Source organism: Barbatula barbatula (assembly GCF_947034865.1).
Source record: "Barbatula barbatula genome assembly, chromosome: 25".
Classification (NCBI taxonomy): Eukaryota; Metazoa; Chordata; class Actinopteri; order Cypriniformes; family Nemacheilidae; genus Barbatula; species Barbatula barbatula.
The window spans coordinates 3,773,551-3,799,280 of NC_136788.1; the positions used below are offsets into that span (position 1 = coordinate 3,773,551).

The following is a 25,730-nucleotide window of genomic DNA, read 5'->3' on the forward strand; positions in this document are numbered from 1 at the left end:
ACATCCACCAACAGAAAAAAATTTGATTTATTTACTATATGAAAATACAAATACATCATTGCACAGATTAGAAACAAAATTCAGCGTCTGTTTAACACTGAATAGGGTCTCTCTCTTTGTCATTGAAAATTGAGCAAATGTTGGCTAAAATATAGAAAAAATATCCTGTGCTTTGGATTACAGATGACATTTTACATTCTTTAAAAAAAATTAGAAGACAAAGTCCATCACAAAAAGTCATATGAAGCTCCCAGACAGTGTAAGATTCTAAAACAATCTTACAATTTGCATAGATTACAGATGAATAAATCTTCATGTCCACAAACAAGGGCAGCATTACTGCAACTACAGTAGAAAAATAATCAACAGGCAATCAATGACACTGCCTTAAGATCAATATAAATAAATCAAATAGGTACACTAGATGACATTTTGATTGTTCTATAAAGTTTTCTGCCAATCAAATGCATTTATTTTAGGGTAAATCCGGGTTTAATTTGTGCCAGAGTTCTGACGAATTGTGCTAACTCCATACAAAACAGTACTAACCCCTCCCCGACCCTTAACCTAAATTACCCCAACTCAATCACAACACGAGGGAAGCAAAATCTGATGGGTAGCGTAGATCAACAGAAGACCGGATCAGTCACGCCCCCTTGTTCCGGCACCTCGGAATTTACAAATTAAGCACTGGGGTTGGTTCACTTAGAAAATAATCTTTCCCCATTTGGGATGGGCTCTCCCTTAATATTTGGTGTTTCAAGTCTGACGTCATTACTCAGCCGTGTTTTGGCAAGTTTTAGAATCATAAGGAGTTACAGTTATAGTTGGGGTAGACTCAAAACACCAAGGATTTAGCCAGAGCCATTTGGGATAAGGGATCATGAATCTTTCTTTGTTACTAATTTTGTGTGAGCTTCCCCTTTAAATAATTGTCTAACACAAACCATTGATATTGAATGAAGTTAAATCTCCCAAAAACTTGTACTCACTGATATGTAGGCAATTCTTCCCTCTGGTTCCAGTGTAGCATAATCCAATGCTCCCAACTCCAGCCGAGGCTAGAACATCAAATACCGCCAGTTTCATTCAACTGCCATATTAATCTTAAGAATGAATTTCTGAGTCTACAGAAATATTCACTGCACCCAAATCCTGAAGCTTCTTCCACACCTTTAGTTCATGCTTACTATTCACGTTAGAGGTTCTATAAGATTAGTGTTCAGCCCATTACACCATGAAACGAAAAACTATAAAACAGCCCATTTCCCAAAAATGTACTCAAGTATTTGCAGATGGGTCACAGTCCAGAGAACAATGCTGTACAATTTCCTGTTCAATAAATCCAGTCAGTTCTGTTATGTGTGACACATCATCTACATATGCAAACAACTTTTTTATAACACGACATGTGCAAATATAACTACCACATACATATCAGTTGAAGTCTTGATGAAATCTTTAAAGTTACATTGATACCAATCTGTTCAACATAAGAGAGTCAGCTAGAACGTTGAATCTCTGGAATGGGAACCACAGCAACCCTCTCACCACAGAGCCAATCTATTCTTGATCAGAAACGTCTTCATCCGAGCGGTAGTTCCCTCCCTTTACCCTGATGTAGTGGACGTCCTGACTCCCGCCGGCGCCACAGGTACAGAGTCTCCTGCTGAAAAGAGACTCGATCTCCTCCAAACGTAGCCCTTTGGTCTCCGGCAGACAGCTCACCACGAACACAAAGCCCAGCAGAGCCAGACCAGAGTACAAGAAGAACGCTCCTGTAAGGAGAAAAGTACTTTTTTTAAATAAGACTAGAGTGTATTAAAGTAAATCAATAAACATTGCCACTGTGTTGTACCGTAGTACGTGAGGTATTGTGCCACATGGAGGAAGGTCAAAGACACAAGAACATTGCAGATCCAGTTGACCCCGGCAGAGCAGGCGTTCCCTGTACTCCGAGCCCACAGTGGATAAATCTCAGAGTTCACCGTCCATGGCATAGGACCCATTCCTAATTCAACACACCATTTAAAAGATGCGTTTGGTTCTTGCTAGCATATAATACACTTTACAACAGCGGTTCTCAAACTTTTTTGTTGAAAGGCCCCCTTTTTGTTCTGTGCATTGCCTTAGGGCCTCCCAAACAAAGACTTATAATCTTAACCTACTCATACCATACTCAGTTATACAATGCTGGAACATCATTTCCTTTGCTTGGTGGTCTTGTTGTTCTGATGTTTAACTGCATCAAATTTATGATAAATTTCTATATTTCATGAAATGCCACAAAATCTGTGGTTCCCTTGAATCCATCCAGTTTGAGAACCACTGATTTACATTTACATTTAGTCATTTGGCAGACGCTTTTATCCAAAGCGACTTACAGATGAGGAAACATTGGAAGCAATTATAACAACATACATAATACATTGAAGTGCATCAAAACTAGTCCATTAAAGCCTAGCACAGTATACAAAGCTAAGAATAGTGAGGGCATTTACACTCCTCCCAGCTGTACGAATGGACCCGTATTTAACATTGTGGGTACTTTCGACTCACCTGGGGCAAATAAAGCCAAGTACAGAATTAAACCCATCAGAACAATCCAAGAATATGATGTTGGGCAGAAGTTATAGGCCCAGAATGCACCTGTGCTTTCTTGTGTGCCATTGGAACACCTCAATAAAAGAAATGAGATAAAGCACACAATAAATTGACATTTACAAAAACAGTTACATTTTGATGTATTTATTTACATTTATCGATATCGTACCTGCCCGCTGCAGCGCTTTCAGTGTTGGCCGCATCTACTGGCAGACAGGAGGACTCTACTACAGCTGTGCCATTTTTCCCGTAACAGAAACCACAACCAGGATCCAACATGCAGTATTCACAGAACCTACACATACAAACAAATATTGTTCTTTAAAAGATCTGCAGAAGTCGTTATACAGGTTTTGAACGGCATAAGGGTAAACACTGTAAATTATATTTCAGGCAAACTATTGCTTTGAAATAAATAGCTGTAGTTTACATCTTATAAAAGCAATGAGTTGACCATGCTTACGGATATGACATGTTGGGGGACGGGTCACTAAAAGGTGGTTTAACTACTGCTAAAACAAACAATAGATTACTCACCCATATGCATTGCATGAGGAGTTTTGGAGAGATGGGTCACTGGGGTGAAAGGTCACGGGTGGAGAGGCCTGAGCAGAGAGCAGGAAACCAGCAGCAAGCACCATCAGACTAACAGCGGTACCTGAGAAATGGACATATCGTTGTATACAATACTGCCTACAGCGTCCCTGTGTGTTGCACGTGTGTTTGTATTCTCACCCAGTATACTTCCCAGTGTGAGCTTTCTGCGGCCCACCCTCTCCACAAGCCACACCCCCAACAGAGTAAACAGGAAGTTGGTGAAGGCTGTGACAGAAGCCAGCCAGATGGCCGTCCGATCATCCTGTACTCCGGACATTTGCAGTATGGTAGCGCTGTAATACCTGCGGTCATTGAGTAAGCAAATGTAGTCCACGCTCTGATTCAGAATAGCATACTAATGTTGCATGGCGTGTACTACAAAGATGTAAACTAAAAAGGTGATTACGAAACATCACATGTACACTATTAACGCACATGACCGTATTGATTCCAGAGAGCTGCTGGAACATCTGTAGACCACAACCCACTATCAGGGCACGTCGTACTGGAGCATACGTCAGCATACGCCACAACACCGGACCACCTATAAGATCCATCGATCCACAAATTCAGAAAAACAAAACATACGCCGTGATAGCGCGTATGCAAACGTTAAGCAACCGTCTCACCACCAGCATCGTTCCTCTCCTCCTCAATGCCGCTCCGTATGCTTTCGTACTCCTCATCCACATTTACACCAGCACGGATCTGATCGAGCACCAGCCGAGCTTTCTGGGCTTCCCCCCTCTGCAGGAGCCAGCGAGGACTCTCAGGGAGGAAGAGGAACCCGAAGAACTGCAAAGCAGCAGGAACGGCCGACAACCCCAGCATGTATCTATGTAAGTGGTTCAAAAGATGAGGATTAAAAAGAGGTTGCAAAGTTTTTAACAAAGGCTGTTATTTATAGTAGCCACCTCCAGCCGTCATGTTGCATGTAGCTAAAGGCCCCATCCACCACGCTGGCTATGAACTGCCCGCCAGTGATAAACAGAGTGTTGATGGTGACCAGCTGGCCTCTGAGGTGAGGAGGAGAAACCTCGGCGATGTACACGGGTGATGTCATAGATGCAATACCTGCAACAAACAGAGGATTTAGAAGAAGAACAACACAAGTCCAATGATAGAAAGGTCTTCTATGGCATACCTAAACCCAGCCCAATTATAAGCCGTCCAAAAAGAAGAACCTCTTTGTTGGGTGCGACGCTTAGAATAATACCGCCCGCACAAAAGATGAAGCTGGCGAGCAGTATGCAGATTCTCCGGCCGAAGATCCCGTTGAGATAACCTCCAGCCAGAGCTGACAGGGCCGCGGCTCCAACAGTGACGGAGACCAGCAGCTCCTGCCACAGAGAGCTGAGGTTCATCTCCTTCTTGAGCAGCAGCATGGCTCCGGACACCACACCTGTATCGTAGCCGAACAGGAACCCACCCAGAGCCGAAAAGCCGGTGAGGATGTACACGAAACATGGCATGCCGAGCTGGACGGGCTTGACGTCATCGGTGGGCGGTCCATGTTCTTGGTTGATGGGCGGGACATCAGACGGCGTCCTGATCAACCTCCTCTTGTCTCCACTCACCGGCTCCATCGTACGCAGAGTTCGCACATTGTCTCCTAAACCAAAGAGCACACGACACGCATTCCAGTAAGCATGATCACACCCAAAACAAATGTCAAAAACCAAAACCAGCAAGGCCACGTTGGCATTGTACATTGTAAGAAGACTTGATCGGTTCCTTTAAGCGAATCAGTGAAGCCGATTCACAACGCTCTTGAACAAATACTCGATATACGGAGAACATTTTAAACACAACCTCTCACATCTTTCTGTAGCGTTACTACAACGCTTTAGTTATTCGTTGCACATTTAAGTACATTTTGCATGAACACGCAGGATACAGACAAACGAATCGGTGAACGCTTTCTGAGTCAAACAAGCCGTCCAAACGAACCGACTCCTCAAAATGAATCGGACTTTTGCGTATACCCCACAATCTCTGTTTATAATCATCACTAAACACGCTGCCCACACGGTATGCACTACAAAGTGTGCTTCAATGACGCACTGACGTACCGCCGTCTCGTGCAGCATTCGTGTCTGTTATAAATAAACGATACGGCGCCGCATTTCAGCTCGTATTTAGAAATATATCGGATTTAAAAGCAATGATTTTCGTATAGACGCACGTCTGTTTGATTCTCAATGTGTCATTTAAAGTCAGACTCTTAATTCCTTAAAACAAGACACCGTCCAACTTCAACTTCCTATCTGCGCATATACTGTAACACCGCGTGCTTCAAAAATAGAAATACAATTCTCACAACATATGAATGATGTATATGTGTGTTGTCCCTCGATCACTTGCCGTAAAAACACTTGTTTGTTGTTTTGCTGAGGACTCGGTGTTGCTTTGGCTGTGTTGCGCTCGCGCTGCTCAAACAGGAAGTTTGAGCGTTTGAAGTCATATGATTCATAAGCGATAACGCAGCGCGCACCGCAGCCGTGGACGTGACCGAGATTTCTTGTTTGAACCACTGAGACTCAAATCGGGAACTGGGTTTTACTCGCATCTCATCTTCTGCCCCCATGCTGCTTTGCATTCGTATGGCGGAAAACTTCCTGCGCTGTCAACGGCATGATGTTGATCTACTGTGTCCACATGGCCACTGAGTAGCAGGGATGCTTGCGACTTGCGTTTCACGCCACAGACTGATCGATTATGGCGGATAAAGGGGAGTTAAAGATCCGATTGAAGAAGCTGCTGGTGAGATTGAACCTACAGGAAGGGAAGCAGTTGGGCACCATGGTCCAGATCATACAGGACCTTCTGTTCCTGTCCCATACGGATCACTGCGGTGAGTTACAGAATGACCCACGATACTGTAATCTGTAAAGGTGTAAATGGATAGAGGCCTTTAAAGCATACTTTCAATACTGTCAGCTCCCCCCCCTCCTTGGGCTTTTTCCGGTGGGACATCTGCTGCTGATATTTTTAGGTTTCTGTTTTTCTTTTGTCCCGCAGTTGAGTTGTTTGCGGATCAGAATGTCCACCTGTCCCTGGTGCTGGTGCTGTCATCTCATTTCAACAGCAAAGTTCAGCAGGTAACGTTAGTTATCATTTCATGGAAGATGCAAGATGAAATAAATTTCCTCTGGTTAAAGGGACAGTGTACCCCAAAGGTACAAGTTTAAGCACAGAGCTACTGGTTTCCAGCACGTTCAACAGTTTGAAGAAGTAGTTCAAAGTTCATTTGAACTATGAACAAAGCAGTTCACAAATGAAAACATTGTGATTTAAAGTGATGTGGTTTTGGTGTCGTAGGTTGGGTGGTCTTTGCTGTGTCGTCTGATGGAGATCTGTCCCTCCACTCTGGACAGACTGGCATACCCAGCAGACATTGACTTAATAGGAGTGCATCAGTAAGCCGTTTATGTTTCTATTATGAACTTAAGCTTATCTCTATATATAATGAATATAAAAAAGGTGTCCTAACTAAACTTGAAGTGTTTAAAACAAAAGTATGAATACATGGAATGCCCTAAGTCTAGTCATTGTATAAAACCGAAAGTAAAAATCTGAAAAGAAATTCCTGATATGGATCTTGCAAGATTCGTCTTTAGGATTGTTGTTTGCTCACAGGCATGTTCTGAAGGTGCTGTGCGTGTATCATAAAGATGCCAAAATGATGATGGTGGGTCTAAGAGCTCTGACTCTGTTGCTTAAGTCAGGTAATGCTTGCGTTCCCACAATACATCTAACCCAACAATGACACCAAAAAGGAATAAAAAGTTCTTTAAAAAAGATCCCTAAAGGTTAAAATAATTTCATAAGGTTCTGCACGTTAAGTGCTAATGAGTAGGCCACGTTTGCCACCCCTGCTGTACTGATGTTTTGTGTTTGTGGGCCAGATGAGATTGCGACGCAGATCCTGGATGAGGAAGAAATAGACGTGTTTTTTCAGGTTTTGAGAGCAATGAGGTCGTTCAGTGACAGTGAAGAGGTTCAGTTGCAGGGATGTGCGGCTCTACAACTACTGCTGCAGAGAGGTGACAACACACACACGCAAGCAACATCGGAGGACCATTGATATTATATATAGTGTAGTTCTTCACCATCATGTCATTCCAAACCTGTATAACTTTATCTGCAGAACACAAAAGAATCATTTAAAGAATGCTTGGTAATCAAATTGAACCCCATTGACTTCCATGTTCACAAAACCACTGAGACATTTTTCAAAATATATTTTTTTGTGTTCCACAGTTATTTACATTATATATAACAGATTTTGAATGACATGAGGGTGAATACATGATGACAGATTTTTCCCTGTGACTGTTCATTGGTACGGTACCAGTTTCAGAGGATCATTTGATGGAGTTCATCGAGAAGAAGGACCATGAGGCGGTTCTGAATGCTCTCAACCGGTTTATGGACAGCGAGAATGTGGTTTTGCAAGCTTTAAGGGTCCTCATACCGTTGGCTGCTCCAGGTATCACGGTGCCCTCTATTTGTTTTTAGGAATCTGTTCGCCAACAATTGATCTAACTGGACCTATATGTCTTGAGTCTAGCAAGCAATGTTGAGATGCTGATGTCCAAAACGGTTAAATGCTACACTCTGATTAGTCGGGCTATGGAGGCGTGGCTTGACTCTGAGGCCATACAGGAGACTGGATGCGGTTTGATACGAAAACTAACATCAGGTGGGTTCAGGTCAGATCTGGGAGAGTAATTGTAGCAATTGTGAAGTTATACTGTATCCCTTGTCATAACTAAGTGTAGAAGGATTGTGTTTGACAGAGAGTTACTATAACATCTTGGTGCTGAATGGTGTCCACAAAGTGGCTGTGAAAGCTTGTGTGTCTTACCCTGAGAATGCAAGAGTTCAGACTGCTGCTCTCTCTTGTGTGAGCATGCTCGGTAAGTCAATATAATGTACCATCCATTGAAGATCCTTGGACTCCCAGCACTGGCTATTTTGTGTGAATTCATGCAATATATTTTACATTTATGCATTTGGGAGACGCTTTGATCCGAAGTGAATTACATGTCAGTATACTACATTTGTTTCTGAGTATGTGCAATCCTTGGGATAGAACCCATGACGTTGGCATTGCTAGCGGCATGCTCTAACCACAGTGCTGTCTCGCTGCTTCACACGAAATGTGTAAAAACAGATCGTACCTTAACATATTAAAAAGATTGTATGAATTCAAACAAAATAGCCATCATGTAAAAAGTCATGAATTGCAATGAAAGTTGAACGCTTTTCCACCATCGCGCTATTTTGTCCACTCCGTGCTGATCCATGCCAGCCGGGACGTAAATGGTTTCATTTTCCACCGCAGTGCGTCTCCGCACACATTCTATTAGCACGATTCAGGTAAGACAACCGTGCCGAAAATGCTGAGCCGAGAACAGTTTGCAATCGTGCCGCGTCGAACCAGGCTCACTTAGAAACATGACCGTAAGCATTTCAGACCGTGCTTAAAACGGTTCGGCGTGACGGTGGAAAAGAGCTCTATGTTGGAATAACATGATTAAATAATGACAGAATTTTCATTTTTGAGTGCACTGTTGCTTTAAGAATTGAGTGCATTTCCCGAACAACGACGCAGCTCGCTGCTGAAGCACCATGGTGCATTGTTGGGGATTTATATATTTTTTTATTTAAAAATATTTTTGGAAATTCCCTCTGCCCAGGGATTCCCCAGGGTCCTATTGCCCAACCATTTTTAAAACGGCGCGTACATTTTTTTGACAGACAAAAATGTATGTATTTAGAAAGATTGCTATAGAATGCGCATCAGGTTCATCAGATTCCAAAGCAATTGGACTGACAGGTACGCACACCTTACTTGCGTATACATTTGGGCGGTCTTATGGCACGGTCACACTTAACTTTTCCCTCCATTGACTTCCATTCATACGCATGCAAATGCAACAGACCGGAAACCCATGCACGTCCAACAATATTTCACGTTTCGCTGCATAGCAAAGTTCAAGTTCGGTGACCTCTGATATGCGAATCTGCGTCAGGTGAGCGCGTGAGACCAATATAACATCAAAACGTCATAGCGTGACCTCTCGGTACAGAAACGTGAAAAATGGAGGAATCTCGCCCGTCCATTTAGTTGAATCATACCACGAACTGACGTAGATTTGTGGGGGTGTGGTTACACGAAGCGTTTCAGGCAGGTCTGGGTGAGCATACAGCATTATAATACTTTTAAATTATAGAACATTTACTGCACAATGTGGATGGAAAGCGTGACCTTGTGAACTAAAACCAACTTGCTAGCTGCAGGACTAACGTCACATATTGATAGTCTGGTCATGTGATGTCCTTTTCTCAGCGGAGTCTATAGTACAGAATGAAGGTCTGGACAGAGAGGGCGGTGAGGAGGATGGGTTGGGACAGGAAATGGCCGTGAGGAAAGTAGTCACACATGCAGAGGAAAGCCTTATATGGACAGAAGCATGTTATACGGCTTTGGAGCGGCATGCTGATAATCCCACAGTACAGGTGAGGAGGTCATGGCCAAGCTCACTATGCGCAAACAATCTGAAGTTCATATTTTTTATTTGTACTACAGTGAATGTTACTCTCTGTCCAATCAGGAAGCTGCTTGTTGGGCTGTAAACAGCCTGCTGCTCCATTGCAATGCTTCCAAATACGTGGAACTGGAAGGAAGGTTCGATTTTATGAAATGTTTCATATTTAACATGAGTTAACAAGCCCTTTACATTCGGATGGATCATTAAAGCATATCAATGTTTTATCATCAGTTGGAAAAAATCACTACCAACAATTGAATTCTAAATAAGTGTACAGTGTCATATTTTCTTGTGTTTCAGGCCTCCTCTTCATACTCTCATTATGGCTTCAATGCTCTTTCATTCGTCCTGTGTGCCGGTGTTTCAAGCTGCTTCATGTACACTGCGCACACTTATACAACACAACAGTGAGTCTTGATTTCTCTTAGGTCAGATACATGCAGCGGGGTCCAAAAATCCCTAAAAGACTGCTATACTTACAAAAAACGATTGAATGAAATAATGAGCCGAAAGAGAGATAATAAAACAAAGATGATATACTTTTGTCACACTCGAAATGGAAATATGACTTTAAGGCCACGTTTACACGATGAAAAACGGAAAAGTGTTTTCTTATACATGACACCGTTATTAAAACGGTCTGCTTTTACACGGATCCGGGAAAATGGATAAAAACACTGTAATAGGCACGCCAGGCCAGTGGATGGCGATGTTGTTGTGTATAGAAACAGGATTTGCCTTGGCACATACATATGCGCAGTTATTTCCCATTTTACTGGGCAAACGTAGATCACAGTACGGGAAGCCGCCATATTGTGTTGGCTATACTTGCGCGACTTGACGTCATTGTTTTCTGAAAGCTCCGTCTTGCAGTTTAAATGGAAACTTTGAGACCCGTTTTCAAAATCGGTCTTCTGTAAACGGCCTCTTAGCTTTGAGGTTGTCCATGTACAGCCACACCCAAATAGCAAATCACTGCTGTCCTTCCGAAACCTCGTATATCCATATTTCCTGATTTTTATTTATTGCCAAAAGTCAATTATTATTATTCACGCTTTGTTTGTCACTGGGTTTTGCAAATATCTACCCAATAAAAAGTATTACTTCTTTTCAACTTTGACAGCATAATGTGTAATCGTCCCATTTCCTGAAAAACACAAAATTTGGACAGCCACGAAATATTCAAATTGTGATTTTACACTTTTTTTAGTGATATAATGTTTGGTGTTTTCAAGGGATTGATATTTTGGTGGTTTCTTGATTGTAGGCAGGATGAGAGCCCTCTTGTTGTCTCACGGCATTCATTTCAACATTGTCAATCTGATGAAAAAACACTCAAACTCCAGCGACGTGTGTGAAAGCGCCTGCAAACTGCTTCACACCCTCTTCCAGGGAGCGTGAGTGCACATTCAGACAGTCTCTGAATCTTTGATTGACAAAATGGAGGTAAACATCGAATGACACGTCCAGGGGTGGTACACATCTTCTTTGGCTTTCTCCAGGAGGGCCGGTCTGGATGAAGGAGCTCTGGTTCTCGGTCAGATTCTGATCGCTCTGAAGACGCACAACTTCCTTCCTGAAGTTCAGCTGGAGGGTCTCCGAGCGAGTCTTGTTCTTCTCAACCCAGGTATGCTTTTGAAATCCTTTTTGTTGTTTTCTTTCAGATTTACTGGTACCCATGTATGTGGCACTATAAAAATGTTTGACAAGTGATGATAATTCGAGGAATTTATGTTTCCGATCCCTTTAAAAATCAAATGTCAAAGTGTACACTATTCATGAAAAGTGTCTGTGTGTGAGCAGACAGGAGTTTAAGGGAACATGGCATCTCAGTGGCGGATCCCGACATGGTGGATGTGTCACTGCGGGTGCTGAAGAACCAGTGTGTACTGGAGGGAGCTCACGCTGTATATCTAGTGGCACTTAATAGGGTACGTAGATTGTTTCTTGCAAGCTTTACTTTCATAAGAACTTTTTCAGTATAGCCCAAAACTCGAGTGGCTGCATCAGTGGCATGACGGCACAGTTTTTGTGTTTTTAGTTTATTAGTAGTGAGGAGATTCAGGAGTACGGGCTTGGTATTCTCACCACTTTAGCTGACTGTTCAGGAGCCGTTGACCTCATGTGCCAGCAGGGGGCGATAGACACAGTTCTTCACACACTGCAGATGTTCCCACTGAAGCGTGGTGCGTCACCTTCATCCCGTTTCCGATCCTACCTTCTGATCTCAGCCATAAGGTCTTAAAGGGACCGCTCACCCAAAATATTTAATTCCATCGACCACCATGGTAGAAAGAATTTTTGTATATATGTTTTGTTTCTGTTGAACACAAAATAAAAAATGTATGAAATTTAGCAGAAGACATTTTTTCTGGTAGTCAATTGGTGCCCCAGAAATCACTTTGAAAACGTTCCTGTTCATTGAAATCAAATAAAATATTGACGTAAAAATTGTTGGAAAAACTTAACTTTTGACTTAAGCAGTGAATGTATATCAGTTGAAATCATCTGCCTTTTATTGTAGATATTCACTACTGGGGTCTTAGCCTCTTGTTTCACCTCATCTCTAAGAAGAAGCTTTCTCGTATGATGGTGCCGGTACTGGCCTCTGTTGTGGTCAGCTCTGTACGACAGCACAAAGAAGACACGGCCATGCTCCTCAAGGTACATCAGTATTGCGGCTTTCGTTCTACAATTCAAATGCTCGCCGGGCGTTTGTACATTAGGGTCTAGCGGTGTAAGTTTTGGTCCATCAGGGATTTCAGGTGGTGTGGAAGCTGTTGGACACCTGCTCGGGTGCGGCGGCTGAGCTGCAGAAGGAGGGGTTCGAGAAGGAGATCTTTCAGATCTTGAGGGAGGGTACGGCAGACCAGCGTAGAGATCCGGTGAGACATAAGAAGCAGATCTCAAGCTTTCATAAATGAACGAACCCGTAAGCGATAAATCCCAGCGTTGTTGTCCAGTTACAGGGAATAAGTTGCCTGTGTCTGCTGAAGATGGTGGCAGACGGTGAGATCATGTACATGCTTCTGGAAAGGGCGTGTGAGGAGGGAGATGTGGTCATGACCGAGTGTCTCATACAGCTGGGTGCTGACATCAACAAGAAAGCAAAGACGGATTCTCTCATAAATCAGGTCTGATAATGAAAACTAGAGTTATTAAATGTGCACTACAGTTATGCAATTCACGACATTAAAAATACTGCAGGATTAGGTGAAAGTAGGATTAAATGGTGTTCCCACCAATAGAACACATTACCAGTACAGATACCATTGAACCAATACAATTTCTATTATAACTATTAAATCCCAAATGTTTTGGTGTTTTTTATTATTTTATTTATTCAAAGTCTTTTCCCTTGAGAGCTATTATTGAATTGATATAAACTATAATAACTCTGCATGTAACACTATCTGGATGATGTTTTGTTGTTTATATATATACAGTATAATAACTCTGCATGTAACACTATCTGGATGATGTTTTGTTGTTTATATCAATATATATATATATATATAGTAGCGGACAAAAAGAAGAGAAACAGCGTTTTAAAACAGCATTTCTAGATGCATTGTGGCCATTCCAGTCCAAGATCAAACCTCAGGAGTGACAAAGTCATCCAAAAACAACGTGAAAGATGCAAGAAAACCCAGTTTATCACACAAAAAATATTTTTTGCTAAATACGAGTGTAGTATTGCTAAAAATGAATATGAATATGAACTTCTTTGGAGTATTTGAAAAAATACAACGTATCTTTTCTGTTATTTTCACCTCTTTCTCCAGTCTTCATTTTTTCCAAATAAATGTAGGAACATTTTTATTTGAAATTTGGTTAAAATGTTGTTTGTAGTTCACAGAATGAAACAAAAGTGATAATTTTACCTAAACGCATGCCTATGAATAGTAAATCTTTAAATCAGAAAAACTATATCTGAAATGGACATACAGTATACAGCGTGTGTGTATGTATATATAATTTTTAGCAATTGCATATTATTTATTGTTATTCATTTTTTATTTATTTTCAATGAGGCAACATTCCTCCTTTTTTATTTCATATTTCAAATAATATTATCTGTGATTTCAACAAAGTAGTTTTTATTTTAGTAATAGTGTTGGTTGCATGTGAAGTCAAAACTCTTTCATCCCGTTAACAAAGCACAACCCATAGATGAATAAACTTAACATGCAGTTTATTTAAATATGGAAGTCTTAAAGGTCCAGTCGCAAAGTTAGCGTTGTTAGTAGTAGTTGTTTGTGCAAATGCAGTACACAATAAAAATATTCAAACCATCACAGTCAAATCCATACAGTGCTGGTGTATTCCTGCAGGTCTGTGATCGGGGAGCTCCGCTGGCTCTGCTGGAGCTGCTGGTTTCCACCGGCGTTCATGAACAGCAGCTGCGTGGGGCTCTGTCTGTATGCGTCAGGAGAGGAGATGACCCGGCCGTCACCCTTCTCCTCAGCCGTCTGGGGCTGGACCACAGCAACAGCGCCCTCTGCCTCGGGAGCTTCCATCTGGGGCGGATGAAGGCCAGCTGGCTCAGCGCTCTGCTGTCTGAACGTAAGAGCATCATTCCAGTCAACGGTAGGAACGGTGAGTCCATCGATTGAACTCATGAAGTCTGTGATCACATGCTCAACATTTCCACCCTCTTTCTCATGTGGATGGACTTTTTCCATTCATTTTCTCAATAGGAAAGAACGAAGACTTAGGAATTATGAATGAATTAGCTAAAAATGATATCATCATTCCTTTATAATACTTCTTTTTTTATTTCTCGAGTTGTAAATGGTTGCGGTGTATATTTGGTAAAGGGATATTTGTAGCTGGTAATGTGTAAATATGTGGTTGTGTCTGTATTAAGGTAAAGGTCAGACTTTGGCCAGACAAATTTTGTTACTCAAGAGGAAGAAAGGGTTTGTGGGAGTGGCCAGACACCCGAGTGATGTCAGCACATCAGGATATTACACTGACGAGGAAAGCGATGACTCTTACATGTCTTTAGATGACAGCTTTGCCTTTATGTTGGATGACATGGAGAGTGATGGTGAGAGGATCGCCACACACACTGTCCATTCACACTCAAACATGGCATTTTGCGATCTCCATGAGGAACACATGAGCATCTCATGTAGATGCTGTTTCATTGGTAGGGAGTGACGGACCTCCAAATGGATCGTCGGTGCACAGCGGTTCACCAGAGCTAAGCAGAAAAGCTTCTTGGAGACGACACAGTGGACGTAAATGTGCCAGTTCAGAGGTAACATAACAAACTTCAGTTAAGCTAGGTGCTCAGGTTTATACAATGAGGTGATCTGACCTGATTCTGCATACTGCCACAGGGATACCACGGAGACTCCGATCCAAGCGCCTCTCTGAGGTTTGGCTGGAACTCTCACAACACGCGAGGTACAATTTACAAACCTGAAGCATGTTAACTAATGCTACGGATTTCACCAGACTACGATTAATGTGACATCTGTTCTGTTAACCGTACAGGGTCGCTTGATAGCCCATCTGCTTCTGGTGGCCCTCTGGGCGTTGATAAGGAGCCCATCCGTCTGCTGGATCTATCAGGGAACGAGTTGGACAATCTGTCTTGTTTATTGGATGAGAGCTCTGTCAAACAGCAGATCGAGAACCTCTTTCGACTCGATTTGAGTAGCAACAACCTGTCGGAGTTTCCCAGTTCTCTTTGTCAGGTCTCTATCACTACTAGCTAATTTGACAAAATTGTTATTGTGTATTCATCCAACCTTAACAAACCGTATTCTTTTTGTAGAGTTTAAGAAGTTTGACCCGACTTGATCTCCAGTGTAACAAATTGCAATCACTTCCTGCTGAACTTCTGGCTCTTCCCGCCCTGAGCGTGCTCAATGTATCCCGCAATCTCCTTGGTCCTATTTTGCTACTGGACCCAACTGTGCATTGTCCAACCCTCTGGCAGTTAAACCTGTCATTCAATCTGATCACAGTCTTCCCTTTTCAACTGGGTCAGGCCATGAATAAACTAGAGGAGCTCTCACTGGAAGGGTATGTTTGGAGATGTAGTTCATTCAAGAGGTCTAAAAGGGATACTTCAGCCAAAAATGAAAATTCTGTCATCATTTGGTCACCTTTGAGTTGTTCCAAATCTGTTTATATTTTATTCTTCTGTTGAACAGAGAGAACGATATTTGGAAGAATGCTTATAACCAGACAGATTTTGCCCCCCATTGACTTCCATAGTATGAAAATTAACTTTATCATTTGAACACAAATGAAGACATTTTGAAGACTGTAGAACAACTAAAGAGTTCTGGGCCACTTTTGACTACCATTGTATTTTTTCCTACTATGGAAGTCAATGGGGGGAAAAATATATTTGTTTATAATCATTCTTCCAAATATCTTTCTATTTGTTCATCAGAACAAAGACATTTAAAGAGATTTGGAACAATTTGAAGGTTTCTTTGATTTGATTGGGATATAAATAACAGTATTTTATTAGCAATTCAAATGTTAACAGTAATTTAACTTTGTCTTTCAGAAATCAAATATCAGAACTGTCTCTACCTCTCTCTCTGACTGAACTGAAAGTTTTAGATGTCAGTAAAAATCAAGTGACAGTGGTTTCAGAAAGTCTCCTCACGGAATGTCTCAAGATGGAGACTTTTAATGCTTCGGTTAACCAAATCAGTAAGTTTCTATGACTGCGTAGTGGAATAGTTCACCAAAAAAGATAAAGTTTCAATGGACACACGCGCCTGGTCCAATGTTAACGTTCTATGTCGTTTCAATATCAAGAAATATTATATTTAATTTATATGAATACTTATTTATATTAATCAGTTATTGTACATCAATTGTAATTGAAAAACTTAGAAACTACGCTATAGTAGTTATAGATTCCTTGCGGAGGTCTACCTGGAATTACGTTTGGGCCTTATAACTTTCATATTGTTGCCACTAAAAACGTCTACATATTATTATAGTTTTGTTTCAGTGGACACAATATTTTAAATCGGCTTTTTATATTAATATATTTAATTTTTTTGCAATTTTGGCATTTAATATTTCTTATATTGCAATATACATTTAATTTATTTTACTTTACTTTCAGTTTTAGTTTAGTGATAGTTTAATTTAGTTTAGTTTTTAGTCTTCATCTTATTTAGTTTTAGTCTTTATCTTATTTCACTGAGGCAAAATTATATTTTTGTTTTTCAAAAAAATATGATGTTATTTTAGTTGGGTTTACTATTCCTTTTGAATTCATTTAGTAGTATAATAATGATCATTCTGCAAAACATGTTTGTACACTAATTGTAATGAACTTTTTGGTACAGGTTCGTTGCTGCACCTTCCTTCCAAAATAACTACTATTAAATTTGCCCAGAACCGTTTTACAAGCATTCCTGAAGTCATTACCAACCTACAATAGTAAGTGCTTTTTTGTTATTTTGTAGATTAGTTTTATTTAATGAATCAAACTGTTTTCAATTCATCTGGTCTTCAGTTTGCGGTCAGTGGACATGAGAAATAACAGCATCAGGATTCTGCCGGGTCCGGCTCTGTGGGCCAGCGTGAATCTGAGAGAGCTGATGTTCAGTCAAAATCACATCTCTGTGCTGGACCTCAGCGGCCCCGTCTACAAATGGGCCCGACTGGAGAAACTCCATCTGAGCGCCAACAGAATCGCTGAGGTACAGGGATTCACAGCAACAAAACACTGCATGTGGTACATAATTTTCAGAAGTAATGATGGATTTGTGGGGTGTGTTTTTTCAGATTCCTCCTCAGATCGGTCTCCTGGAGGACCTTACGTCTCTGGATGTGAGTCAGAATAAAGGTTTGCGGACGTTTCCGGATGAGATGGGAAAACTGGTGCGTTTGTGGGATCTGCCGCTGGACGGCCTAGAGCTTCAGATGGACCTCAAACACATCGGCAACAAAACCAAAGACATTATCAGGTATAAGTCTGTCTGGAGTATATATACTTCCTTTTTTACTTTTGGTTTCTTTGCTTTGCTCTTGGTGTGACAATTTTTTGTCCGATTTTTGTCTTGCAAATATGTTTTTAAAATATTTAGTAAAATTATACCGTATAGATTATATTTAACATATCAAGTTTTTGGGGTGTCAACACTAAACACAATAAAACGCACACTACTTGGTTCACGTTATGATCACAATAGTTTAAACAAATCATGGCAGATTTATTTCCAAAACATTAATAATTTTCAATAACGTTATTTTTGGTGTTGTACATACAACATGGTTCAAGGTTTAATTGAACCTCCTGTATGTAAACTAATAAAAATGAAATAGGTCTGTTATAAACATTATTATCATATACAATATATGTATTATATTAAATATAAATAAAAGTGAAAAAAATGATACAAGATAAACTTAAAAGCAATAGAAGCAAAAAATAAAACATTAAAACAGCATTTCAAAACTCTATGATGCATATCATCATTTTAATGTATAGGGATATATTGTGTCACCCATACACCCCTACTGTGTTTAAAATGTTTCACTTTATTTAAATAATAACATTAGACACCACAATGTTTCTTTCATTGTGTGTATTTTAGTGTGGCTGTTGTGTGTGTGTGTGTTGTGTGCGGCTTGTCCTTATTGTAACTCCAGTATGGTTTGCGGGCTGTGGTTTCTCACAGATTCCTGCAGCAGCGTCTGAAGAAGGCCGTGCCATATTACCGCATGAAGCTGATGGTGGTGGGCAGCCCCTGCAGTGGGAAAACTTCTCTGATCCAGCAGCTCATGAGACTCAAACGCTCTCAGTGGAAGACCCATCAACAAACGACGGGCATCAGCGTAAGAGACTGGACCATCAGAAACAAAGACAAGAGGAACGTGCTGCTGAACGTGTGGGAGTTCTCAGGTCAATATGACCAATGTAAAACAAAACAAAACAAAAAAACATGATGAGGAACGCCGAATGATATATTCATGTGTTTGTTGTGCAGGTGGTGAGGAGTGCAGTGGATGTCACCCTCATTTCATGAGCTCCAGAGCTCTGTATCTGGTGCTGTATGACCTCAGTAAAGGACAGAGTGAGATAGATGTCATCAAACCCTGGCTCTTCAACATTAAAGTAAGTTTTGACATCCGTCTCATGCTGTCAGGCTTAGAATGCTTTTATAATATTTTGCAATATTGAGGTTTTATTAAAATAAAACAACCCAACATAGTATTTCATTGTTTGAATGGTATGAAAGTTACATTTTTGGCAGTCTTAGTCAAATCATATCACGAACTGACGTAGATTTGTGGGGGTGTGGTTACACGAGGCGATTCAGGCAGGTCTGGGTGAGCATTCGCTTTAAGATTGAATGCATCTTCTGTTCCAACACTTAAATTTTTGCGTGTCTATTACATGCATTGGCAACTTATAACACACCAAAACCACAGAAAAACATGTATTTGCCCCATATGACCCCTTTAATAAAAGTATTTCCATTCTTGTTCTGTCTGTGTTTTTCTGTCAGGCTCTAGCCGGTCAGTCTCCTGTGATTGTAGTTGGTACTCATGCAGATGTTTGTGAAGAGCTCCACCTGCAGGACTGTGTGTTAAAGCTGCGTGAGGAGCTGCTGTCTCAGCCGGGTTTTCCAGTGATTCGAGAGAATCACATGCTTTGCGCCTGTGAAGAGTCGGAGTCTATCAGCATTTTACGCAAAGCCATCTATAAAGAGCTCATTGGATTTAAGGTATTAGATTGGTTTCGAGGAACGTCGGTAACCAAACAACATTGGCCCTCGTTGACCTCCATTCTATGAACACACATTACTCAAAATATCTTAATTTGGGTTCCAGAAGAAAGAGTATGTACAGATTTTGAATGGCATGAGCAGGAAATATGATTACAGAATACTTTCCCTGAAAGTATTAGTTAAACGACAGTTAAATAATGCTTGCTTTAAACACTACTTGTAATATTATATAGACTATTATATTATAATATTCTAATATCCATGATTCACACACATTCTAAATGGATCAAATTATTTCCTGCTGAATATTCAGTTTCACTTAGAAATCGAATCACAGAGTCTTGTCTGTGGTGTGCTCGACAGATCCAGGGTCAGCCGGTGATGGGTCAGTTGATTCCAGACTGTTATGTGGAGTTGGAGAGGAGAGTTTTGCAGGAGAGGACTCGTGTCCCGGCTGAATTCCCAGTGCTCAGACATAGCAGACTGCTGGAGCTCATACAAGAGACACAACTGCAACTGGAGGAGGGAGAGCTACCACACGCTGTCCACTTCCTCAGCGAGGCCGGTAAGAGAGAAACGCATGTGATTATGTTTTGTAATTGTACATAGACTTTTTACAAAAGTTCCTGGGTTCAAATCCCGGACGAGCCCCCACTTTCAAGTTACCCTCCCCCAGTCCTAAACAAGCCTCGGACCTGGACCTTTTGATTTTGGAAAACTCATTTGCCATTTTATGTGAAATATGCGGCAGAGGGTCAGACACTGAACTCTTTTGTCTCCAGGTGTTCTTCTGCACTTCGACGATCCAGCGTTGCAGTTAAAGGACTTGTACTTTATTGACCCACAATGGCTGTGCAGCATTATCTCACAGGTAACACAAACACACACATGGCTCTGCTTTCTTTAAAACATTTGCACCAGTAATTTTCTCAATATTTATTTTGTATATTGACAGACGCTGACCCTGAAGAGCTCAGGTCAGTGGGAGAGTGCTAGAGGCGTGGTTCAGCGCTCCACCTTGGTGAAGTTTCTGGACAAAAGCAGATGTTTCCCTCGTGCCCACCTCTCTCACTACTTCAAGCTGCTGGAGAAGTTCCAGATCGCACTGCCATTCGGAGACGATCAGTTGCTTGTACCCAGCAGGTTACAACTTTTTTGTTGTTGATATAAAAACTATGTTAAAAGAACTGTTTTGTTAAATTGTGTTTGGTGTTTTCATAGCCTCTCAGATCACAGACCAGTGATTGAACTTCCTCACTGTGAGAAGTCAGAGGTCATCGTTCGGCTATATGAGATGCCATACTTTCCCATGGGTTACTGGTCAAGACAGATCAGCCATTTGCTGGAGGTGTCCTCATTCATGCTGTATGGAAGAGGTAACTGACCACCTCAAGTTTTCGTGGAGGTCAGCTGGTAGATCGTGCTCCTAACAACAGCAAGCTTCAATCCCCAGTGAACAGACTGTTAAGCAGTTTCTTTCTGAGTACACATCTTTAAGTAATGTCATGGCCTGAATGTAAAAGTAAGCTTTGTTTGTGATACTATTTGATTAAGGATGTGATTTTTTTTTTTCTGTGTGTGTGTGTCCTTTAGAGAAAGCATTGAGGCCCAATCGGATCTACTGGAGGACGGGCATCTATCTCAGCTGGTCTGCTGAGGCTTACTGTCTTGTGGAGGCCTCGTCGCTGGAGGAGAACCCATCTAGCTTTATTAAGATCACTGTCCCCTGTTCTCGCAAAGGTGAGAGACACATGATTTTAACATTCGATTTTCACAGTGACGTGGATGATAACTATAGAGGTAATGATTCAGTTGTGGTGATGACGTGATTGTGATGTGATCATGGTGATCAGCAGGTTGTGATTATCTCTTTTTCCTATCTTGACGTATATCCGAGTGAAACAGCTTCTAGAATGAGGCGGTTCAAAAAATAAGGGGTACTTGATTTGGATCATTGAAAATTAGGCGCTAACAAAATAGAGGGAGATTTAAATATATATTCAGTGACATGTTGCTGGAGGGGAGGGCAAAACCTGCTAGACCACGATGTTATAGTGGCGTGATAATGATACAGGTGCTTATAGGGATGGATGGGGGTTCTATTGATGATAATGGTGGTTGTGATATGATGGTGGAGGTAGTGTTTGTAATGATGATGATGGTGGTTATTTTGATAGGATGATAATAAATGTAATGTCATAATGATGTGACGGAGGTGGTTGTGGTGATGTGTCGGTAATGATGTCATTTGTGAAGGTGAGGATTTTGACGCGATATTGTGGGAGGTGATGCAATAGCGCCGATGACGATGCTGGTTGTCAGGTGATTGTGGTGATTATGATGGCAATAATTATGGTGATGTAATGGTAATGATTTCGATCATGTAGGTGATGCTATAGTGTTCCTGATGATGATGGTGGTGATGTGATTGTTTTTTGTAATGTGATGCTGTCGGAGAGAATATTCTAGTGGTGCTGGTGATATGATCTTGCTGAAGAAGATGGATGTGAAATGATGGTGGTCCAGTGATGGTGATTATTTTGATGTGAGGATCATGGTGATTTTAATGAGAAAGACTCTGCTCTGTATGTAGGTCGTGTGTTGCTGGGACAGGTGGTGGATCACATTGATTCTCTGTTGGAGGAGTGGTTTCCTGGTCTCCTCGCCACCGATGTTCTCGGTGCTGGAGAAACGCTGCTGAAGAAATGGGCTCTGTACAGCTTTAGTGATGGACAAAGCTACCAGAAGATCCTGCTGGAAGATCTGCTGACCAGGATTGATGCAGGTCTCTGTCCATTCTCTCTCATGTTCATCAACACAACACATTTTCATAACCAGTGCTTGGTCTGTATTCGCTGGTCACCTGTTGAGTGGATGTTTTGTCTGGTTTCTTGTCTTTAAGATGGTTTGCTGGTGAACCCAGATGACCCCAGTTGTACTCTGCCCATCTCTCAGATCTCTCCAGATCTGGTATTGAGTGACCAGCCTTCCAGCATCATACTGGACCCAGAAGAGCTGGAGATGGAGCTCTCTGCAGAGTATCTGCTGGGTTAGTACAGCCTTACATCACTTCTCAATAAACCAGACACAGAAAAGAGGAATGGTTAGAAGAAAACGGAATCATAATGTAAGATCTTTTTTGTTTAATGAAGGCGATGGAGGTTTCGGGTCTGTATATAAAGCTGTGTACAAGAATGAAGAGGTTGCTGTGAAGATTTTTAACAAACATGCATCTGCACTTTATGTTCACCGGCTGCTACGACAGGTCAGTCACTTTCTACTTGCATTAATATATATGATTTTGACATTAGAAATAATTGTCTGAAGTTAAAGGACCAGTGTGTAGTTTTCCCACCGAATGAACGGTTTATCCAAAAAGACGCTAGGTTTGTCGTTATATACGTCTTCGGAACAAAAGCCGCTAAAGGGGTCAGAAAAGTCCCTAAATCTAGTGTAAGGTACAAACTTAGCAACAATGGCCAGACAAATTATGAACGAATGCCACGGCAACATTAATGTTGCAGAAACACTGTTATTTCTATCTACATATACCGCGAATCCCCTTACATGCAATTCAGCCATGTTGGGACCAGTGTTGGGGAAGCCACTCTGAAATTAAAGTTAGATAAGATACAGGCTACTCATTAATTATTGTAGATAAGTTATAGCTAAGCTACCTTCTGATAAAGTAGCTACGCTACAAGTTACTATAACAAGTAGCTAGCTTCTTTGAAACATTTTTTTTTAAATACAGGAGTATAATATTTAAAGTGTATTAAAATATTGTAGAGACAGTACTGTTTTCTTTACTTTTGTAAGTATTAAAGTAAGCTACAAAATGTATAAAGTGTATGAATTATCTATAGCTAATGTTAATAGAGTGTTATAGTTACAATAATATTCTACAGGTGTAATATCCTACAATGTACTATAGTAAATACTAAAGTATACTATATTTGTATGTGATGTGAAGTTTAAAACAATGTAATAACATACCATTATCATTGTGTTGTTTATTTATTATTTTCATTACATAAGATTAATATTTAATACTTAATTGGATGGGTGTTTCGAGCTTTAAATATTTACCCATTTATGTAGATCCTTTCTCCCCGATCTCTTCTCAGTAAAGCGTAAAGCTACAATACATAGTTACTGCAGGCAATAATGAACCACTTCAGTTTGTGATACAGTAGGAAGATGAAGACGTTACACAGCGCTGCTCTGAAGGCTGAATGAAATGTCCTTTGGTCGCGCTACACCGCTACTTTCTTAAAAAGTCATTAACAACTGGAAAAGCTACACTGTTTTAAAAGTACTTGAGCTGCGGTCAAGCGACTGAAAAATTTTGTTAAGTTAGTAGCGTCGCTACTTGTAGTTAGCTGCTCCCCAACACTGTTCTTTCTACAGTAGCCCAAAACAGACAAACTGCTCTACAAAGCGCATTTCATAAATTCTTCAGCAAAGAAGCGAAATTGCAATGACATCTTAGTTTGTGCAGCCACCATAGTGCTTTGAAGGGGGGGTGGAGTGCAATTCTGAACCTCACCGCTAGATGCCGCTAAAATCTCCACATTGCTCCTTTAACATTTTTTATGTGCAGGAACTGTCAGTGCTCGGGAGACTGCGTCACCCAAGTCTGGTCAGGCTGTCGGCCACCGGGTGTAACCCCTATATCCTGGTGATGGAACTGGCACCATGTGGATCTCTGGACTCGCTGTTCGAACGTGAAAACGACAGCCTTAGCCGCAAACTCCAGCACAGGATTGCACTGCATGTGGCGGATGGTCTTAGGTGGGTATATAAGAAAGCAAAATCACAGATACCTTTTACTTCTATTCAATTTTTATTCCCTGCTTTGTCCACACAGATATTTGCACTCCTCCATGATTATCTACCGGGATCTGAAGCCGCACAACATTCTCCTGTTTAACCTGAAGACAGACTGCGAGGTAATCGCAAAGATCACCGATTATGGCATAGCACAGTACTGTTGCAGCATGGGGGTCCGCAGCTCGGAAGGAACGCCAGGTCCCCTGTTACATTCATTTAGAGTAATTATTATCCAGGCTGTTTGTTTAGTGTATGCTCATTTTGACTCTTCACCACTCCCAGGCTTCAGAGCACCTGAAGTGGCTCGAGGAAACGTCATCTATAACGTCCAGGCGGATATGTACTCTTTTGGTCTGCTGATGTACGATCTTTTGACTCACGGCGAGCGGATATTAGATGGGATGAAGTTTCCCAGCGAGTTTGATGAGGTGGCTGTGCATGGAAAGCTTCCAGGTGATGTGCCGAGTTTCTTTTAGGTTTGCATGTCAATATAAGGCTTTACGCTCTAATCCTGTAGTGTGTGATTTATTTAAAGAGATACTAGATGTCACTTTTCTTTTTACAACGGGTGGATGTTACAACAGGGAGCATATCGTTCATTCCTTGCTTCATTAACATGAAGAATTTACATCACCTTCACATAAAAGGCAGTGGTTCATATGATTGCAGCCCCTCTTTACATCTAATTTTGTTGTACTGTATCTTAAATGTAAGACCACCTGTTGTGTTTCAATACACCCAAGTGTGTTTTAAGTTTAATATACAGGTTTGTGGCTCTTCATTGCATTCTTTAATTCACCATTGTAATGTGATATTTACAGATCTTTTTTTAGAAATATCTATAGGATTTGTATTAAATCGATAATCATTGACGCGAATCGAATCGAATCGAGTGCTTGTGAATCGGAATCGAATCGGAACATCAGAATTGTTACCCAGTCCTATTTGGAAGCGTGCTTATAACCAAACTGTTCTTGGACTCCATTTACTACCATAGTAAGAAAAAATACTTGATCATTTCTTTGTGCTGTTGAACACAAAAGAAGATATTTTGAAGAATGTAGGACAGCAAACAGTTCTGGGGCACTTTGGACTAATATTGTAATTTTTTCTACTGTGGTTGACAATGGGTTTGGTTTCAAGCATTCGTCAAAATATCTTTCTCCGTGTTCAACCAAACAAAGACTTATAGTTAGTAATTCATGACTGAATTTTCATTAAATTTTTCAGCAACTTTGTGATATTTGCCATCAGTTTATCAAGAACTTGTGATTTTGTTCTCTTCGACTTACTGGATGGAAATGCTGCTTTATTCACACATTTTTTATGCAATATTCAAATTTTTGTCAAAAAAGTTGAAAATGAAAAGATATGGAATATTTTGTTGCCTTATAATTTTATAATTTTTTTA

General features: G+C 40.9%; 2 protein-coding genes across 6 annotated transcripts in view; one reads left to right on the plus strand and one right to left on the minus strand.

Moving 5' to 3' along the window:
* slc2a13b (solute carrier family 2 member 13b) lies at positions 1–5,800 on the minus strand (the record flags this gene model as incomplete). 3 transcript variants are annotated; one of them, XM_079450829.1, is made up of 13 exons in its annotated part: positions 1–345; positions 993–1,061; positions 1,615–1,778; positions 1,859–2,011; positions 2,560–2,678; positions 2,774–2,899; positions 3,142–3,262; positions 3,340–3,503; positions 3,637–3,745; positions 3,831–4,036; positions 4,116–4,275; positions 4,346–4,813; positions 5,566–5,800. In XM_079450829.1, the coding sequence occupies 13 exons, from the start codon at positions 5,798–5,800 to the stop codon at positions 337–339; spliced, it is 2,103 nt and encodes a 700-aa protein (XP_079306955.1). In that variant the 3' UTR covers positions 1–336. The 3 variants fall into 3 exon arrangements, with proteins under 3 accessions (XP_079306955.1, XP_079306954.1, XP_079306956.1); XM_079450828.1 differs by having other exon boundaries at positions 7–1,061; XM_079450830.1 differs by having other exon boundaries at positions 7–1,061; positions 5,522–5,587.
* Positions 5,666–25,730, plus strand: part of lrrk2 (leucine-rich repeat kinase 2) — a 23,492-nt gene continuing 3,427 nt past the window's right edge. For 2 of the 3 annotated variants that reach the window (XM_079450826.1, XM_079450827.1), the window contains exons 1-42: positions 5,666–6,055; positions 6,223–6,302; positions 6,523–6,620; positions 6,841–6,929; positions 7,110–7,247; positions 7,559–7,693; positions 7,775–7,906; positions 8,004–8,123; positions 9,560–9,729; positions 9,825–9,898; positions 10,062–10,168; positions 11,029–11,158; positions 11,264–11,388; positions 11,565–11,692; positions 11,803–11,947; positions 12,286–12,425; positions 12,518–12,646; positions 12,725–12,895; positions 14,096–14,360; positions 14,632–14,814; positions 14,921–15,027; positions 15,110–15,176; positions 15,267–15,469; positions 15,550–15,800; positions 16,297–16,445; positions 17,096–17,189; positions 17,266–17,452; positions 17,538–17,719; positions 18,434–18,657; positions 18,743–18,870; positions 19,265–19,483; positions 19,850–20,051; positions 20,269–20,357; positions 20,442–20,629; positions 20,708–20,862; positions 21,080–21,226; positions 22,080–22,271; positions 22,389–22,535; positions 22,639–22,751; positions 24,090–24,280; positions 24,357–24,517; positions 24,602–24,772. In XM_079450826.1, coding sequence (XP_079306952.1) covers positions 5,920–6,055; positions 6,223–6,302; positions 6,523–6,620; positions 6,841–6,929; positions 7,110–7,247; positions 7,559–7,693; positions 7,775–7,906; positions 8,004–8,123; positions 9,560–9,729; positions 9,825–9,898; positions 10,062–10,168; positions 11,029–11,158; positions 11,264–11,388; positions 11,565–11,692; positions 11,803–11,947; positions 12,286–12,425; positions 12,518–12,646; positions 12,725–12,895; positions 14,096–14,360; positions 14,632–14,814; positions 14,921–15,027; positions 15,110–15,176; positions 15,267–15,469; positions 15,550–15,800; positions 16,297–16,445; positions 17,096–17,189; positions 17,266–17,452; positions 17,538–17,719; positions 18,434–18,657; positions 18,743–18,870; positions 19,265–19,483; positions 19,850–20,051; positions 20,269–20,357; positions 20,442–20,629; positions 20,708–20,862; positions 21,080–21,226; positions 22,080–22,271; positions 22,389–22,535; positions 22,639–22,751; positions 24,090–24,280; positions 24,357–24,517; positions 24,602–24,772 — 6,262 coding nt within the window. In that variant the 5' untranslated portion in view covers positions 5,666–5,919. The remainder of the gene's footprint in view (positions 6,056–6,222; positions 6,303–6,522; positions 6,621–6,840; positions 6,930–7,109; positions 7,248–7,558; positions 7,694–7,774; positions 7,907–8,003; positions 8,124–9,559; positions 9,730–9,824; positions 9,899–10,061; positions 10,169–11,028; positions 11,159–11,263; positions 11,389–11,564; positions 11,693–11,802; positions 11,948–12,285; positions 12,426–12,517; positions 12,647–12,724; positions 12,896–14,095; positions 14,361–14,631; positions 14,815–14,920; positions 15,028–15,109; positions 15,177–15,266; positions 15,470–15,549; positions 15,801–16,296; positions 16,446–17,095; positions 17,190–17,265; positions 17,453–17,537; positions 17,720–18,433; positions 18,658–18,742; positions 18,871–19,264; positions 19,484–19,849; positions 20,052–20,268; positions 20,358–20,441; positions 20,630–20,707; positions 20,863–21,079; positions 21,227–22,079; positions 22,272–22,388; positions 22,536–22,638; positions 22,752–24,089; positions 24,281–24,356; positions 24,518–24,601; positions 24,773–25,730) is intronic. The other variant, XR_013786311.1, reaches the window with a different exon arrangement.